The sequence below is a fragment of the Mustela lutreola genome, chromosome 1 (assembly GCF_030435805.1).
Source record: "Mustela lutreola isolate mMusLut2 chromosome 1, mMusLut2.pri, whole genome shotgun sequence".
NCBI classification, from domain to species: domain Eukaryota; kingdom Metazoa; phylum Chordata; class Mammalia; order Carnivora; family Mustelidae; genus Mustela; species Mustela lutreola.
The window spans coordinates 135,505,533-135,520,797 of NC_081290.1; the positions used below are offsets into that span (position 1 = coordinate 135,505,533).

The following is a 15,265-nucleotide window of genomic DNA, read 5'->3' on the forward strand; positions in this document are numbered from 1 at the left end:
AAGTGGGAAATAATGAATTTCTATTTTTATTCTTTGTTTTGTGTTTTTTGATGATTTCTTTTGTCATATTGAACATGATTCAGTAAGTTAGAATAGGGAAAGGTAGATTATCATTTGCATAATTAAGTGAGATTTTTAAAAAGGTGTTTGGTTATAATTGTCTAAGATTCATGCTTTCACTCATCAAAAAATATTTATTGAGCATTTTTTGTGTGCTAGATCTAGGTGTGAGGACTTTAGAGATGAACAAGGTAGATAAGTCCCTGTTCTCATGATTCTTCTTAGCAGGGGAGGAAAGGTTAGAGAGTAGATGCAAAGAAAAGATCATTTCTGATATCACTGACTGCTGTGAAGAAAATCAAATAGGGTGTTGTGCATAAAGAGCCTAAATTAGGATGCTTTAGTCTACACATGACAGAAACTTCACTTAAACTGGTTTAAATAGTAAGGAAATGTATTCTCTCATAACTGGGAAATAGGCTGGACACCAGGCTTGGTCAGATCTGCAGCTCGAGAATTTCATCAGGGATCTGCTTCCTTCTCTCTCTGCCCTGCTGTTTGCAGTGAAAATGTTATTCCAAGGTTGCTTCCCCTTGTGAATGACAAGATGACTATCGAGTGGACCCAGCATCTCAAGGAAGGAGAGGGAGGGCATGTTTTTTCTTTTTTTCTCTCTTTAAGGTCTAGCAGACCTTTTCCAGAAGTTACTCAGACTAGACCAAAACTGGCGGGGACTCAGATTAGTGGTAGGATTGGGGAATTATGTACCATGACCATCTTAGAGAATGGCTGGCAGGGACATCTGGGTCAGCTTTCTGGAATGAAAATACCTGTGTGTCAGTAGCTTCTTTGTGACCCAGGACTAATGACAAACAAAGGGATAATAATGATTAGATTACAAATGAATCTGAAGAGTAATGGAGTAAAATTTATGTATTACATGTAGCTGTAAATTTGCCATTCACTTTTTAGAATTTCAGCACAGTAAAAGATACTGCATTATACTTTTATATTTTTCTCAGATATTTTTATGCTGAACAGTATTGGAAATTAGAATGATAAGATTTTTGCATTGAAATGGATCTTAGAGTTTGCTGTCCTAACCTATTTACTTTTTAGAACTTTAGAGTGCATAAATAAAGTCACCAGTTTTTGCTGGGTTTCAGGAGCCTTGATTAAAGGTCTTTGTGATGGGAATGCTTCTATCCACAAATATGTTCGTAAACTTTTATAATTGGAAGGACTTCATTTTTTACTCAAAAAAGGTAGAGATGGTGCAGTGTTCCCTAGTGAAGTACTTAGCTTGCCCTAGAATGTATAGTGGATGTTCAGTGAATTTGATTAAAATCCTTCATAGCTAGAAACCCATGTTCAAGATTAATTCACATGGTAATTTTGTTGAGTAAAGATGCTACATTTTAAATTGGCACATGTTTCACTTTTTATTCTTCTAGTCATTCCTTTACCCATCCAGAATCCTTTACCTATCTATAATAGGTCAGGCATTATGGGATATAGAGATAAGATGAAAAAGACATCTTGCTCTCAGGGAGCTCAAGAATCCAGGTAGGGAGAGCTACCTGGAGGAGGTACCCAGGTGTACCCAGGGTAAGAGCCTAACCCAGCTTTGGGCCACCAATAGGTAACTCTACATGGAGAGAGGGTCTAGCCGACTCCTGAAGAATGGGGATTAGCCTGGGGAATGAGAGTGTGGGGAGACAAAGAGGACAAAGCTGATAAAGGCATCAAAGCAGGATATCATTCACTGCATGTGGAAAACTACGGGGAGTTTCTTCTGGATATATTTTAAGGCCAGAAGTGGAAGAGAGAGGAAGCTGGATAGTGAAGCAGGATAGATATGGAAGGATCACATGTGCCTGCACTAGGAGCAGCTGGAAGCTTTTGAGTACCATGGTCAGATCTGTAGAGTTGCCCTAGGGGTAAGGAAAGAATTAGGAGGTTGCTGTGCTAGTGTTGGCAAGATGTGGTAGGACTCCAGTGACCTAGTGGCGGAAGGGATGGAGAGGAGAGGGGGCATTGATTTGAGGTCTCTCTGAGGTTCATTCTGAAAATTTTAGTGAATGATGGGATTTATTTATTTGTGTGAGAGAAAGAGAGCGCACAAGCAGAGGGAGAGGCAGGCTCCGTGCTGAGCAAGGAGCCCGATGTGGGGGACCCTTGGATCATGACCTGAGCCGAAGGCAGATGTATAATCGACTGAGCCATGCAGGCATCCCTATAACTCTCTTTAGTATGTGTTTTGATTCTCAGTATTACTGGCATTCTCAAACTATTAGTGCAATCTGTGGCAAGCTATTTGTTACTGTTTTTGTAGATTAACATGAAACATAAAGATTATAACATTTTTAAAGCAACATATAATAAGTTGAATTTGTTGAAAGCAGATACAGTTTTCTGGGGAAAGAATTCATTAAAAAGGACACATATGGAATATATGAATTAGCAAAGTATGTCTTATAGTAATATCTTAAAAACTAGGATATTAAAAACTGCTTGTCATAGGACTGATTTCTCACTCAAATATATAAGTTAAAGTCAGACTTTTTTTTTTTTTTTTAAGTTTTATTTATTTATTTGACAGAGAGGGAGCACAAGCAAGGGGAATGTGAGAGGGAAAAGCAGGCTTCCCACTGAGCAGGGAGCCTGATGTGGGGCTCCATCCCAGGACCCTGGATCATGCCCTGAGCGGAAGTTAGATGCTTAACCAACTGAAGCCACCCAGGCCCCCCAAAGTCACACTTGTTTTTTGTCTAAACTAGGTCATGCGTAAGTCCTGAGGGCTGAATTCACTCCTTGCGAACTGAGTATGTGGCTTTATACTTGTGTGGCCCCAGGCCCTGCAAGGCTTTATACATTGCCATAGCCCTGTAGGTGAATTAGATGTGGCCTTTGTCTAAAGTCCAAGTCCACAGTCCCAACTGTCTTCACGTTAGACACAAAAGAACTTTGAGATGATACAAATTCCATCTGTCTACAAGATCCGGAGAGAGTAGGATAGGTGTTGTGCCTTATATGCAAATGAAGAATTATATTTCTGTATTTCTCAACCTTTCTTTTTTCCTGTTTTTAAAGGGGGAAAAAACAGGCTGAGGCAACACACACATAAGCCAGTCCCTTTTGTTCCTACTGTATAGGCGTATATACCTCTTCCTCATTAACTGTCTTCCCTTGTAATACTGGTAGATGTCCCCCCACCTCATCTCACCCCTATGCCCCTCCCTGGGAGGTGGCAGGATACTTTTGAGATATTTTAGCTCTTAGGGGAACAGCTTCTTTCTGAGATCTTGTCAGAAATAATCTCTAGGGAAGTATGCAGTTAAATGTACATCACTATTATTATTTCTCTCCTCCCAGGGTTTATGTTTACAAAGAATTTGGTGTAATTATGGATTCCCATAGGCTTTTCTGATAGCTTATGGTCGCTGGCAGTGTACCATGGCTAAAAAAAGAAATGAACTTTCAAGAAATCCTGAGGATGTTATCTTGTTTTTCTGACAGATGTTGGATTTAAGTAAAGGTGAGGGTTGGCAGCATCGCTTTTAATGCTGCTGCTTTTATCTTTGTAACCTAATGGAACCAAACTCTTGTGCCAGGTGTCTCATGCACTCAACATAATTATTAGACTGCCCTCATCATTTTAAATGGAAATTTTCTTTCCTCAGCATTCGACACTTTATATTTCCCTATGTCTTGGGTCATTTTATGTTTTCCGTACATGTGTGGTCAAACCTGCTGCTTTCTCTCCCTAAGTTCCCTTCTCTTTTCTGCTTCCCTGTTTATTTCCACAAGAAAGATCTTATTTTTGATCCTTGAATGTTCCATTAGTTCAGTGAGTAAAGGAGAGAGGTCTTACAGCACTTTTTCGCAGGCAGTGAGATAGAAGAACAGCTGGCTTTAGTAAGAAGGGCTGGGCTGGTATGGAAGTGACTTAGGTTTGTGGATAAAGTTACCACAGATGACAAAGAGGAGCAGAACATGGGCTAGAAGATCTCTGTAAGAAGCCCCTTGTCATTGACTAGCTCTTTTGTGATCCCTCTTTTGTCTTGCATTCCTTCAGTAGTTTCTGTAGTTTGTGTCCTAAATGTTTTCTGCATGAGGGTCATGTTGTCCCTGAGGACAAAACCTGTGTTCATTGCAGGTCACTCATGCACATGGCAGCCACTGCTGTGCTTGTTGAATGAGTGCTGCTGACCAAGTGAGTCCTTTTTAGCAAGTGCTCATTGCTATTAGCCAAAAGGGGTGACATGGTGACTCTTCTAGTCATGAGTAGAAATCCAAAAAGAAAACTGCCTACAAGCATGGACCAAAAAAAAAAAAACATGGACAGAAGCATATACTGAACTTAATAATGCCATAGGTATTATAGTTGGGCATGTGGCATGGTCACTGCTTTGATGTGATTTTCAGGTACAAGTGGGTGACAAGTACATTTTCTGGTTTTGGGGGAGGTAATGGAATGTTCTAGGCCTGCAAAAAGTGGCTGCTTGTGTTGCTTATGAAATACAGCGAGTGGCAAGAAAATGGCATTGGTATTTTCTTTTCTCTACAGCAGTGGCTTGCTGTAGCGTCACTCTTCCTTTTTTGTGTTTTAGGTGAAATGAGTGAGAGCCGAGCAAAGAGAGTTCGAATAAAAGAGGTAGATGGCTGGACCCTGAGAATGCTGATCGATTATGTTTACACTGCAGAAATTCAGGTTACAGAAGAAAATGTACAGGTGAGAGTAAACCCCTCATACCATTTAGCTCTTTGTACATGCCATTTTTTTAAAATCAAAAGAGCATACCTGCACCGCAGGATACTTTTTGTACTAAAGTAATGGAATTCATTGTTAAAACTGAATTTCTAAGGAATATTTGGAATGATTACATCTTTCTAATGATGTTTCTGATTTCAATATCTTTTATATTTGAATCTTTGAAGTTTGAATCTGTCAGTTCTCTGAATGACATTTGTTTGTGAAAACGCTGTCATACTCATAACTACTGATTGATGTTGCCCACATTTCTCTATTCCCTTGAGGTTAAAATCTACAAAGGGTGTTTTTGACTATTAACAGTCTTTACTTCTTCTGTAATTCTAGAATTTAGATAAAATTTAGCCTTGCATTTTCTTACTTTCTTTAAAGAACGCATGTTTTATATATATAATGTAAAGGAATAATATAGATATATATATAGTATATAGTATGTAGTGTAGAAGGTGAAAGTGCCTCTTTTAAATTATCTTTTCAGACCATTTTCTATGCAATTATGTATACTCATGTACTCACCCTTGCACAGTTTTCCTGATATAGATACATTTTTGCTATGCCTGTTTCTCTGAAACTTGCTTTTTTCACTGTACAAAGTATCTTGAAGTTCTTTACATATCAATATATGTGGGCCCAGCCCCTTCTTTTGACTGGCATCCCATATGTTAATCAGTATATATGATTTTTCCACTTTTTTTTTTTTTTTAAGATTTTATTTATTTATTTGACAGAGAGAAATCACAAGTAGTCAGAGAGGCAGGCAGAGAGAGAGAGAGGAGGAAGCAGGCTCCCTGCTGAGCAGAGAGCCTGATGCGGGACTCGATCCCAGGACCCTGAGATCATGACAAGGCAGCAGCCTAATCCACTGAGCCACCCAGGCGCCCTGATTTTTCCACTTTTATAAAGATACTGCAGTGAATGAACATTTTTATATTTCCATCCAAAACTAATGGAATAGATTTCTCAAATGTAATTGGTGGATCAAAGGGTACATGCATGTTTTAATTTTTGATAGGTATGCCAAATTGCCAACTGAAAATTTGTATTTATACTCCTTCCAACAGGTAAACTGTGTTTTGAGGACAACAAAAAGAATTAGGACTAACTTCTTAATAAATAATCTCTGAATTATACTTGCTCAGATAGGAAAGTGTGGGCTCAATATTTTGTCTCTTGTAATTAGTTGAAATATGATACAAAATTTTTGAGTTTGGAGACTGAAATCTTTGGACATTAACTTAATTAAGACATGCTGTTATTAAATCTGAGATACTGGCAGTGGTGAAGCCTTCTGATGATCTTACCCAGGTGGCCTTATTTGCCTTTACTTGGAAATCCAGTTCATGAGGTAAAGCATGTGAAACAACCTTGGTTGGTACTAAAGTTGTGTGTAAAGGTGTGAATCAACTGCTGTGTGAACTTTTTTTTTTTTTTAACCTGGAGAGTGTTTGGTACATGTCATGAGGGAGAATAGTACCAGCATATCATTGCAATCTGATTTTTTCTGTATAGTTATGCTAGTTTCTGGGTTTTGGCTTATCGTTTTGAAAGAGACATTATCTTGGTTTTCTTCTTGCTCCTTTTTAAAAATTCATTTGAGTTCATGGGCCTCATTGTGCCCTGTATCTGACCTTCAACGAATGAATTGCTGATTGTCATAATATGTGACATGAGGGAAATTTGCAAAAGATGATTTAGGCCTAAGAGAATAGACTGTGTGAATTCAGTCCTCAATGCTGTTTGCAGTAGTTCTTGCGGTGGAGACATTGGCCTATGGGGAACTGGGAAAACGCCTCTCATGTTTCTTTTAATAACTGTCACGTTCTAGTCCTGAAATATTAGTCATCATAATCTTTCAGAAAACCTCTTGCCATGCTGATTTGCCTTTTGTGTATATGTTCAGCTCCTACAGGAATACATTCAGAGTTGTATTTGGCAGACTTACTAAATGCTTAATATTCATGTAGTTTTTATTTTTGGGGGGGAGGGTGGGGGAAGAGAGCATAGAGATACCTTGCTATGCAAAGCCTCATTTATATTCCATTGAAAAATACTTCTTTTAGGAAAGGCAGTTTATAATAAAATTGATTAAAATAAGTTGCCCTTTCTGTAACAAGGGCAATTCTGTACAATTTTTCAGTGAAATACATAGTAAGGGTTTACCTATGAAGATATGCCAAACTGCTCTCTCTTCTGTTTTGTGTATCTTCGTGTACACTTTGTTAGATCTTTCTTATAAGCACTGTTCACCTTAGGGAGGGGAGTGGTATGGTGGAGGTATGTGGTGTACTTGTTAAAGTCAAGCTGAAATTTTAAATGGCCCCAACTGGGAACCTGGCTCTGGGTAGATCTGTTTTGAGAGAATTGACAGTGGGGCTAGAACTTTCTGTAGTTCAGAAGTTTGTTGTTGTAGCTATATTTTCTTAATTAGACCTAGAATCAAATGTCAGGTGACCTCTCTTTTAGTAAGTTTCTGTTTTAGTAATAATAAAATATGATTTTAGGATAGCAGATGTCTTAGTGTTTTACTTTGGGATTGCATGTTTTGATGTAGAATCATGGTGCCATAGAATGTTGAGGTCCAGCTGTCTTGGTCAGTTGGTGCCAGAACAGGACCATAATCCTGCTTTTCCTGATTCCTACTTTAGGGCCTCTTCTGTGATACCATATAGTCTCCTATTACACAAATTAAAAAATTAGATATAATAGTCGTTTGAAGTGAAGGTTGAACTTTGAGTCAGAATGAGGGAATGAATCAATTTGAAACATTAACTCCAGAAAAGGAATAATTATTACTGTGTTATGTAAGTAATGGGACTTTAATTTTTGGCTCTTTAGGGTTTCCCTGATTTCTTTTTCTTTCTTTCTTTCTTTCTTTTTTTTTTTTTTTTTTATGTTGCTGTTTTTTATTTTAAGTTTTTAAACTTTGGTTTTGAGATTAGGTATTTGCTTTTATTTATGGCAAGATTGGGGAGTAATTTGAGCCGAATGAATTTCTTTGTGTATTTTTTTTAAAGGAGAAATAAAAGGAGAATATACATCTTACTACAATCATTTAATTCAGCTTGTTGTTGCTATTGAGTAATTTAACTTGTTTCTAGAATTTCTGTTCAAATTTTATATACATTCTATATCTGGGAACAGAGAAAATAAAGTCAAAGGCTGTTATAAGGTAGGTTTTTAAACTTGGGGGCATCATGGAGCACCCGAGTGGCTCTTTCAGTTAAGCATCTGACTCTTGGTTTCAGCTCAGGTCATGACCTCAGGGTTGAGATCTAGCCCCACATTGAGCTCCACATTGGGTGTGGAGCTTGCTTAAGATTCTCTCTCCCTCTTCCTCCCCCGCCATTCACTCGTGCTCTCTTAAAAAATACACACATACACAAACACAAAAACTGTTTAAATTGGGGCATCATGAATTCTTTGAGAATGATGAAAAACTATGGATCTTCTCCCAAGCAAAGTGCACCTAGTCGTTTATGCACACAGTTTCGCATATACTTGTAGAGAATTCGTGTACTTTGTCTCCCCCCGCCACTCTCCCACTGTTAAGAATACTTAGCTTTATATGTATATGTGTGTATATGCGTATGTATGAAGGGATTTTACATGAGTTTATTTTCAGCTATGTGCTAGGCATTTTACATATGTCTCATTTGATATTCACCACCTTATTAGATAGGTATTACTCCCATTTTGCAATTAAGGAAGCTCAAGAAGGCTAAGTAATTAGCTCAGTATCACACAGCAGCTGTTAAGTTGTTATTAACTAGTGCTGCTTAAAAAGAAAGTTTATAAATTTGAAAATTAAAATACCTTTATAACCAAAAATATTTTTTTCATTATCTAAAAATTATTGGAGGTTTAACTCTTCTTCTTTTATCAGTCAACATTTTTGAAGAAGCCTAAAGCAACTTGAGTTTTTTAAAACATTTACTTCATTGCTAAATTTGTGGTTTTGTTACATACATTTTGACTTCTCAGCTTTCAGGTATTTGTTTTGGCTTGCTAAAAGTAGCTAAGAGTTTTGTTCACTTGATGTAAGTGTGAAAAACAAAGGTAAAAATCTTAATAGATAGTGCAATGTAAGTAAATACTCTCATTTCCAAATTAATATTATGAGTGTTCATCAAGGGGGCACGTGGGTGGCTCAGTGGGTTAAAGCCTCTGCCTTTGGCTCAGGTCATGATTCCAGGGTCCTGGAATCGAGCCCCACATCGAGCCCTGCATCAGGTTCTCTGCTCAGCGGGGAGCCTGCTTCCCCCCCACCTACCTCCACCCTGCCTGCCTCTCTGCCTACTTGTGATCTCTGTCAAATAAATAAATAAAATCTTAAAAATAAAAAATGTGTGTTCATCAAAAGTTCTGTCTACACTAGAACCTTTCTCATTTCAGAAGAATTTAAGAAGCATCTGATAATTGTGAATGGATAGGTTTTAAACAGTTCAGAAAATTTATATGTTGCATAAATTGAAATCATTTGGGAAAGGAAATCTCATCCTTTTAGAAAAGGAACAGAATTTAATTTCAAGAAAGTTAAAATTAATTTTTGGTAATAAACATACCAGAGTGTTTTACACAATCCCAATACAGTAGAAAATTCAACATAGTGTGTCCATTTTGTTGGAGGTGTAGGGCAAGTTGTTTTTGTTTGTTTCAGACCAGAAGTGCTAGCAATATATTGTATAATTGTATATATTGTTTTACCAGTGAGGCATTCCTAAAAAGAAGACATCAGAGAAAGGGGCATCTACAGTAGGAGACCTGTTGACATGGTTGACCAGTTAATCAACAAAAGGCTGTTAAAGTGAAGAAAGCATCAAATAAGAATACATGAATACCCCCAACTATTTTATTTTAACCTATAACTTGCAATTGTACAATTATATGCCAGTCTTTTGTGGTAAAACTAGTATGGTTGGAGAGCCATATTCTTTTTTGCACATGTGACATCATAATGATAGATCAACCCTAATTTTCTAATTTTTAAAAAAGTGCATCAAAGGGACGCCTAGGTGGCTCAGTTGGTTAAGCAGCTGCCTTCGGCTCGGGTCATGATCCCAGGGTCCTGGGATCGAGTCCCACATCGGGCTCCTTGCTTGGCAGGGAGCCTGCTTCTCCCTCTGTCTCTGCCTGCCTCTTTGTTTGCCTGTGCTCACTTGCTCTCTCTCCGTCTCTTACAAATAAATAAATAAAATCTTTAAAAAAAAAAAAAAAGTGCATCAAGAACTGAGACATGAGTCCCGTATCCGGCCCTCTGCTCGGCGGGGAGCCTGCTTCTGCCTGCCTCCATGCCTGCCTCTCTGCCTGCCTCTCTGCCTACTTGTGATCACTCTGTCAAATAAATAAATAAAATCTTAAAAAAAAAAAAAAAAAAAAAACCTGAGACATTTGAAAAGAAATCTCAGTGCAAAGTCATTTTTGAATTACACAATTTCTCTTTCCTTCCCCATGTGTAATTTATGAAGCTTTTTTTTTTTTTGTAGTAACACATTGTTCAAGTAATTCTAAAGCAATCAACTTAGTTTTCATAGAAATAGCTCTCTTTTTACACTTATATCTCACTGGATTATATATGTTTATTTAAATTATGTAATTTCAGTAATAAGTGCCAGTGTCATAAACAGATTTGGGAGTGAAATCAAAATGTATGTATTGGTAAAATGCAGCCCAGCTGGATAGGCAGAAGTGTGCAGGCATATTAGAGAGTACAGGGGGCATGGGAAAGTTGATTAGTCAGGTGGGCAGGTGAAACAGAGGTTGGTAAGCCAGTGCTTTTGCAGTGTGTATTTCTGCATTGTGTAGATAAACACCGAAATGAGATTCCTATTAGATGGGTATTTATTTTCCAATGGATATCAAAGACACCCTGTCAGTTAAGTAGACTAAGTCTTCTGCTAAGTCTCCAGTCCTGTGTTTGGTCCTGATGCTTGGTCCAAAAATGAACAAAGAACAAAACATAGTAAATATACTATAGATGTTGGCAGTGCTATTGAAATACCTTGGCATTTTGTCCAAAGTTCTTAACTTTTCTGAGCTTTATTTTCTTGCCTGAAAGAGGGGAATAAATTCTGTTCTTTCATATATAGGAACTTGTGAAACATCATTCATTAGATAATTGGTTTATGTATAGGTGAGATATGCTGGGTCCTAACTAAAAGCATAGTTGGGATTGAGGCTTGGGCCAGAAATGAATGGGATTAAGAATAGGGGCACCAATCTGGGAGAGCAAGCAATAAGTATTTTTAAATTTATTTTTAATTTTCATTTATTTATTTTTAAGAGATTTTAGTTATTTATGTGACAGGGAACATAAGCAGGGGGAGCGGGAAAGGTAGAGGGAGAAGCAGGCATCCCGCTGAGCAGGGAGCCCAATGCAGGACTTGATCCCAGGACCCTAGGATCATGACCTGAGCTGAAGGCAGAGGCTTAACCTACTGAGCCACCCAGGCACCCCAGTAAATTTTTTTTTTAATTGAGGGCAGCATGTAATCTGAATGAAAGTGCTCCAGGACGAGTGACAGTGTGAATGAGGTGCTCAGGAGGCATGGCAGCAGGAAGTCTCATGGTGGTGGTGCTGGTGGTATGGTACCTGCTGTTAGGCTAATGGCAGTATCTTTGATCCAGGAAGAGCTGCCCTAAGTGAACAGTGAGTCAAGTTGATAGCCCCAAGCTCACTTGTCAGGAAAAAGACTTGGTAAACTCTAGGCAATTGTAATACCATAGCTTTGTAAAGTTGGGATTGTGGACGTTAAATCCAGGATCTAAGGCCATGTTCAGTTGGATAGGGCTTTTGGCTCACAGTGTGGGTTGGTAAGCATAAGGATGCTTTAGGGAGCGCACCACATTTAAGGCAGCAGGATTAAGGACAGACTAGAAACACTGGTTGGGTGCCCAATAAACATAGTCTTGGTCAGATTAGTTTAGGACTGAGTTGGACTGAACTTGAAGATATAAGGCTTTTAACATTTTCAGCTGAATGAGGAAAGATCAGGTAAGAATTAATAACCATTTCACTGCTTCTTTATACATGGCTTTCTCTTTCCCTTTCTTACTTCTAAAGATACTGAGCTTGCCCATTTTTCCATTGCCAGTGTTGATCCTTATGAATTCCAGTTCTCAGTGGTAGGGTAGTTCAGTAAAAAATTATCGAGCATCTGTTTTATCTACATCTGTTTTATGCTGGGCAGTGTTCCAGCTATTGGTGATGCAATATCAAGATGGATAGACAAGGCCCTTGTCCTAAGAGTCTTTACAGCCTGTTGCTCTACAGGGTAATAGGTGTTTCTAGTGACTGGATAGATGTGTACATTATCCAATGTACACTATCCAATGTGCATCATTTTCAGGACCTAGGTCTTCCAATCAGAGGATTGTTTGGTGAGCATGAAATCTTAGAGAAGGGAGCTTGCTTCAGATGGATTAGGGAGGGCCCTCGTTGATTATCATTCTGCTACAAAACACATCTCTAGTGACCAGGAAATTGATCAAGTGCCATCAGATCCAATGCCTCTCTCCCCTGCATGGTAGAAAAACTGACAAGTAATTTCTTTTTACATGACCCATTTCTGAACATTTTGTTAGCTGGTAGTTGTTGTTTCTACCTCTAGGCCCTGGAGGCTGTCAGGATCTCTATTAGCCATCATGGCTTATTGAGGCCAGGATTCTTAATTAGAGGGTAGGTCCCCAGTATTTTGAATTCTCATCTGTCTTCATAGAGACTGAATAGTAAGAACTATTTTACTCTTCTGTTAACAATGATTTCTTCTGGCAGAGACTATAACTATACGATTGGTTATGCTTTAACCTTAATTACAGTCACATTCCAGATCTGCCCTATAGTTACTTGATTGAATGACAGTTTTCCATTCTCAGCCATACAAATAGAAGTTGCTCGTGTACCAAAGGAGTTCAGTAGCAGATTTGTCTTCAGGGTGAGCAAAAATGTCTACTGAGCAGTTTTGTAAATATTTTTCGTTTAAATAAAATCATTTAAATCAAATATATAACACTATATATTTAAGTTATTGTTGAACAACTCAGATAATAATAAGGAGGCCCCTTAGATTGGCTCTCTGCTAGAAAACTTTCATGGGCTATTGGACTCTGGCTAATTATTGTATTAGAATTTAGAGCTCAAATCTTGAATTTAACCATTGACTTCAAGAATGGCCTTGAGAATTTTAGCTATTACAAATAAAACTGATAATGCTTTGACACCTCACAGAAATGCTGTGATATATGAAATGTGCCAGTTAAAGCTTATAAAAATATTAAAGTCCTCTATAAATGTTGAACAGAAATAAGAAATGGGCAGCAATAAAAAGTCTTGTGGCCATGAGGAAGAAGAACCCACTGAGACTGTTTGGGATCACTGGGTAAAAAAAAGAAATGGCTCATGTAACCTTTCCCTTATTTTTTATATTCTGAATCCAGATATGTATTTGTGACCAAACCATAAATCTTAAATTGCTGTAGACTTCTCTCCACCCAGCAGGACTTGGGTGTTTGGGTTAGTGTGGAGACAGCACTCTGGGGTGATTGCAGTACCAGTTTGTAACACCTTCTTCCATTGGTCTGACAGGCAGTGGTTCAAGGAAAAGTGCTCTTTTTCCTAGCACAGGTTTTGGAAGCCTTATTGTTTTTCCATTTCCATTTTCTGTTTCTCTTATGAGATAGAAAGTGAGTTCTTTGTTACTAACAGAATTTGGCAGATGATATGCTTAAAACATAAAAAAAAGTGTTGAATCAAACTGTCAGGATTAGTGGTTGTTTATGGGATAGCAGTGGGAAATTTATCATTGAAGTGAATTTATCTGACATTCTAATACTCAGAAAACTGTTAAACTAGTATTTTATCAGTTTATCAGGATTATAATTTTAGTTTATTATTACCCAGAGGCACAAAATGGTGAATTTCTTTTATATTAATAATTACTATAAATTTAAATATTTACAGTTGATTTTTGGTGTTAATTGCATTTTATTATATTTTAAGTCTGAACTTGGTAATCCTTTTTAATCAATCCTAATTTTAATCAAAATACTTGATCATCTGTTCTCCAGTCATGCCAGTTAAATTATGTTTTACTTTGTATAAGTTAGAAGTATAGAATAAATGAAAACTTATTTAAAATTTAGTTGGAAGAAGCCATTGGAGGTCAGCTAGTTTGAGAAAAATCTAGAGAGTTTATCATAAAAACATCTTAGAAATCTTAGATGGGCATCAAATTTGAAGTGTTTAAGTTTTTGTTTACAGAAAAGCTAGGCACTCAGGAAATATTAATAACTAAGGTTAGTTGTGGCTTTACATTATTAAAATATATAATTTTTTAAAAAAAGTTTTTATTTATCCAGAAATCAAGACACACAGAGAGAGAGAGTCTCTGTTTGTGTGTGTGTGTGTGTGTGTAGGGGGAGGGGCTGAGGGAGAGGAACAGGCTGACTCTGCTAAGCACAGAGCCCAGTGCAGGGCGTGATCTCAGGACCTTGAAATCATGCCTTGAACTGAAACCCAGAGTCAGATACTTAACTGACTGAGCCACCTAGGCGCTCCTAAAATATGTAATCTTTGAAGAGGTCCAGTGTTGAGTCATTTTGTGATTGATATTTTAATTAGCTTCATGTGGTATATAAGAGGAATTGATCTTGATGAGCAAAAAAATGACTTCATCCTGATTGTGATCTAGCATCTTTTAGCAGTGTTGTAATTTGAGCGGTAAAAAGTTAGGTATAAAGTCATTATTAGGTGGATTTTTTCCTTCACGTTTGAGCCATGCCTCATACTGTTTACATTTGGACCTATGTGCAGCAAAGCACAACTGGGTCAGCTGCCAGTGTTCAGGGTCCAGCTCTCCAGACCAGATTAGGTGGTGGGAGCCTAGAATTGTTGAATTATCTGTGGTTCAGGCATATTTGGTTTTGAATAAGCCAAAGGTTTTATAAATCCTAGCATTATTGACCCAAAACTTTAAATATTACTACCTTTTGGACTTTAATGTCTTAATTCCATTGTCAGGTTTGTAAAATTAATGTGCTTCGCATCATCTACTTGAAGTGTACATGTGTCTTTCCCCAGGTTATATGAGTCAATTTTTGTGAAAATAGAATATAGCTATATTACTAACATTTCTTCAAAAGCTGTTGTTTTAAATTAACTTTCCTCTAGTGGGCTATTATTTACATGTTCAGTTTGCTAAGTTTTTAAAAATTTTTTTATTTTTTATTAACATAAAATGTATTGTTAGCCCCAGGGGTACAGGTCTGTGAATCACTAGGTTTACACACTTCACAGCACTCACCATAGCACATACCCTCCCCAATGTCCATAATAGTTTGCTAAGTTTTAACAAATGTATACACCCATTAACCCACACCCAAATCAGGATATTGAGCATTTATAACCTCAAGCCTCTTCCTGATAAATCTCTAACCTCTGACCCTAGGCAACCACTGTATGATTTCTGTTATAACAGATTAGTTTTGCCTGTTACA

The 15,265-nt window shown here is 37.6% G+C and overlaps 1 protein-coding gene across 2 annotated transcripts in view; it reads left to right on the forward strand.

Annotated features, from left to right (window-relative positions):
- The window catches only part of KLHL2 (kelch like family member 2), a 109,899-nt gene that overhangs the window by 35,805 nt on the left and 58,829 nt on the right, over positions 1-15,265 (forward strand). Inside the window, exon 4 of one of the 2 annotated variants that reach the window (XM_059174678.1) lies at positions 4,614-4,735. The exons of the other annotated variant lie outside the window; for it this stretch is intronic. Coding sequence (XP_059030661.1) covers positions 4,614-4,735 — 122 coding nt within the window. The remainder of the gene's footprint in view (positions 1-4,613; positions 4,736-15,265) is intronic. 2 annotated transcript variants of the gene reach the window in all.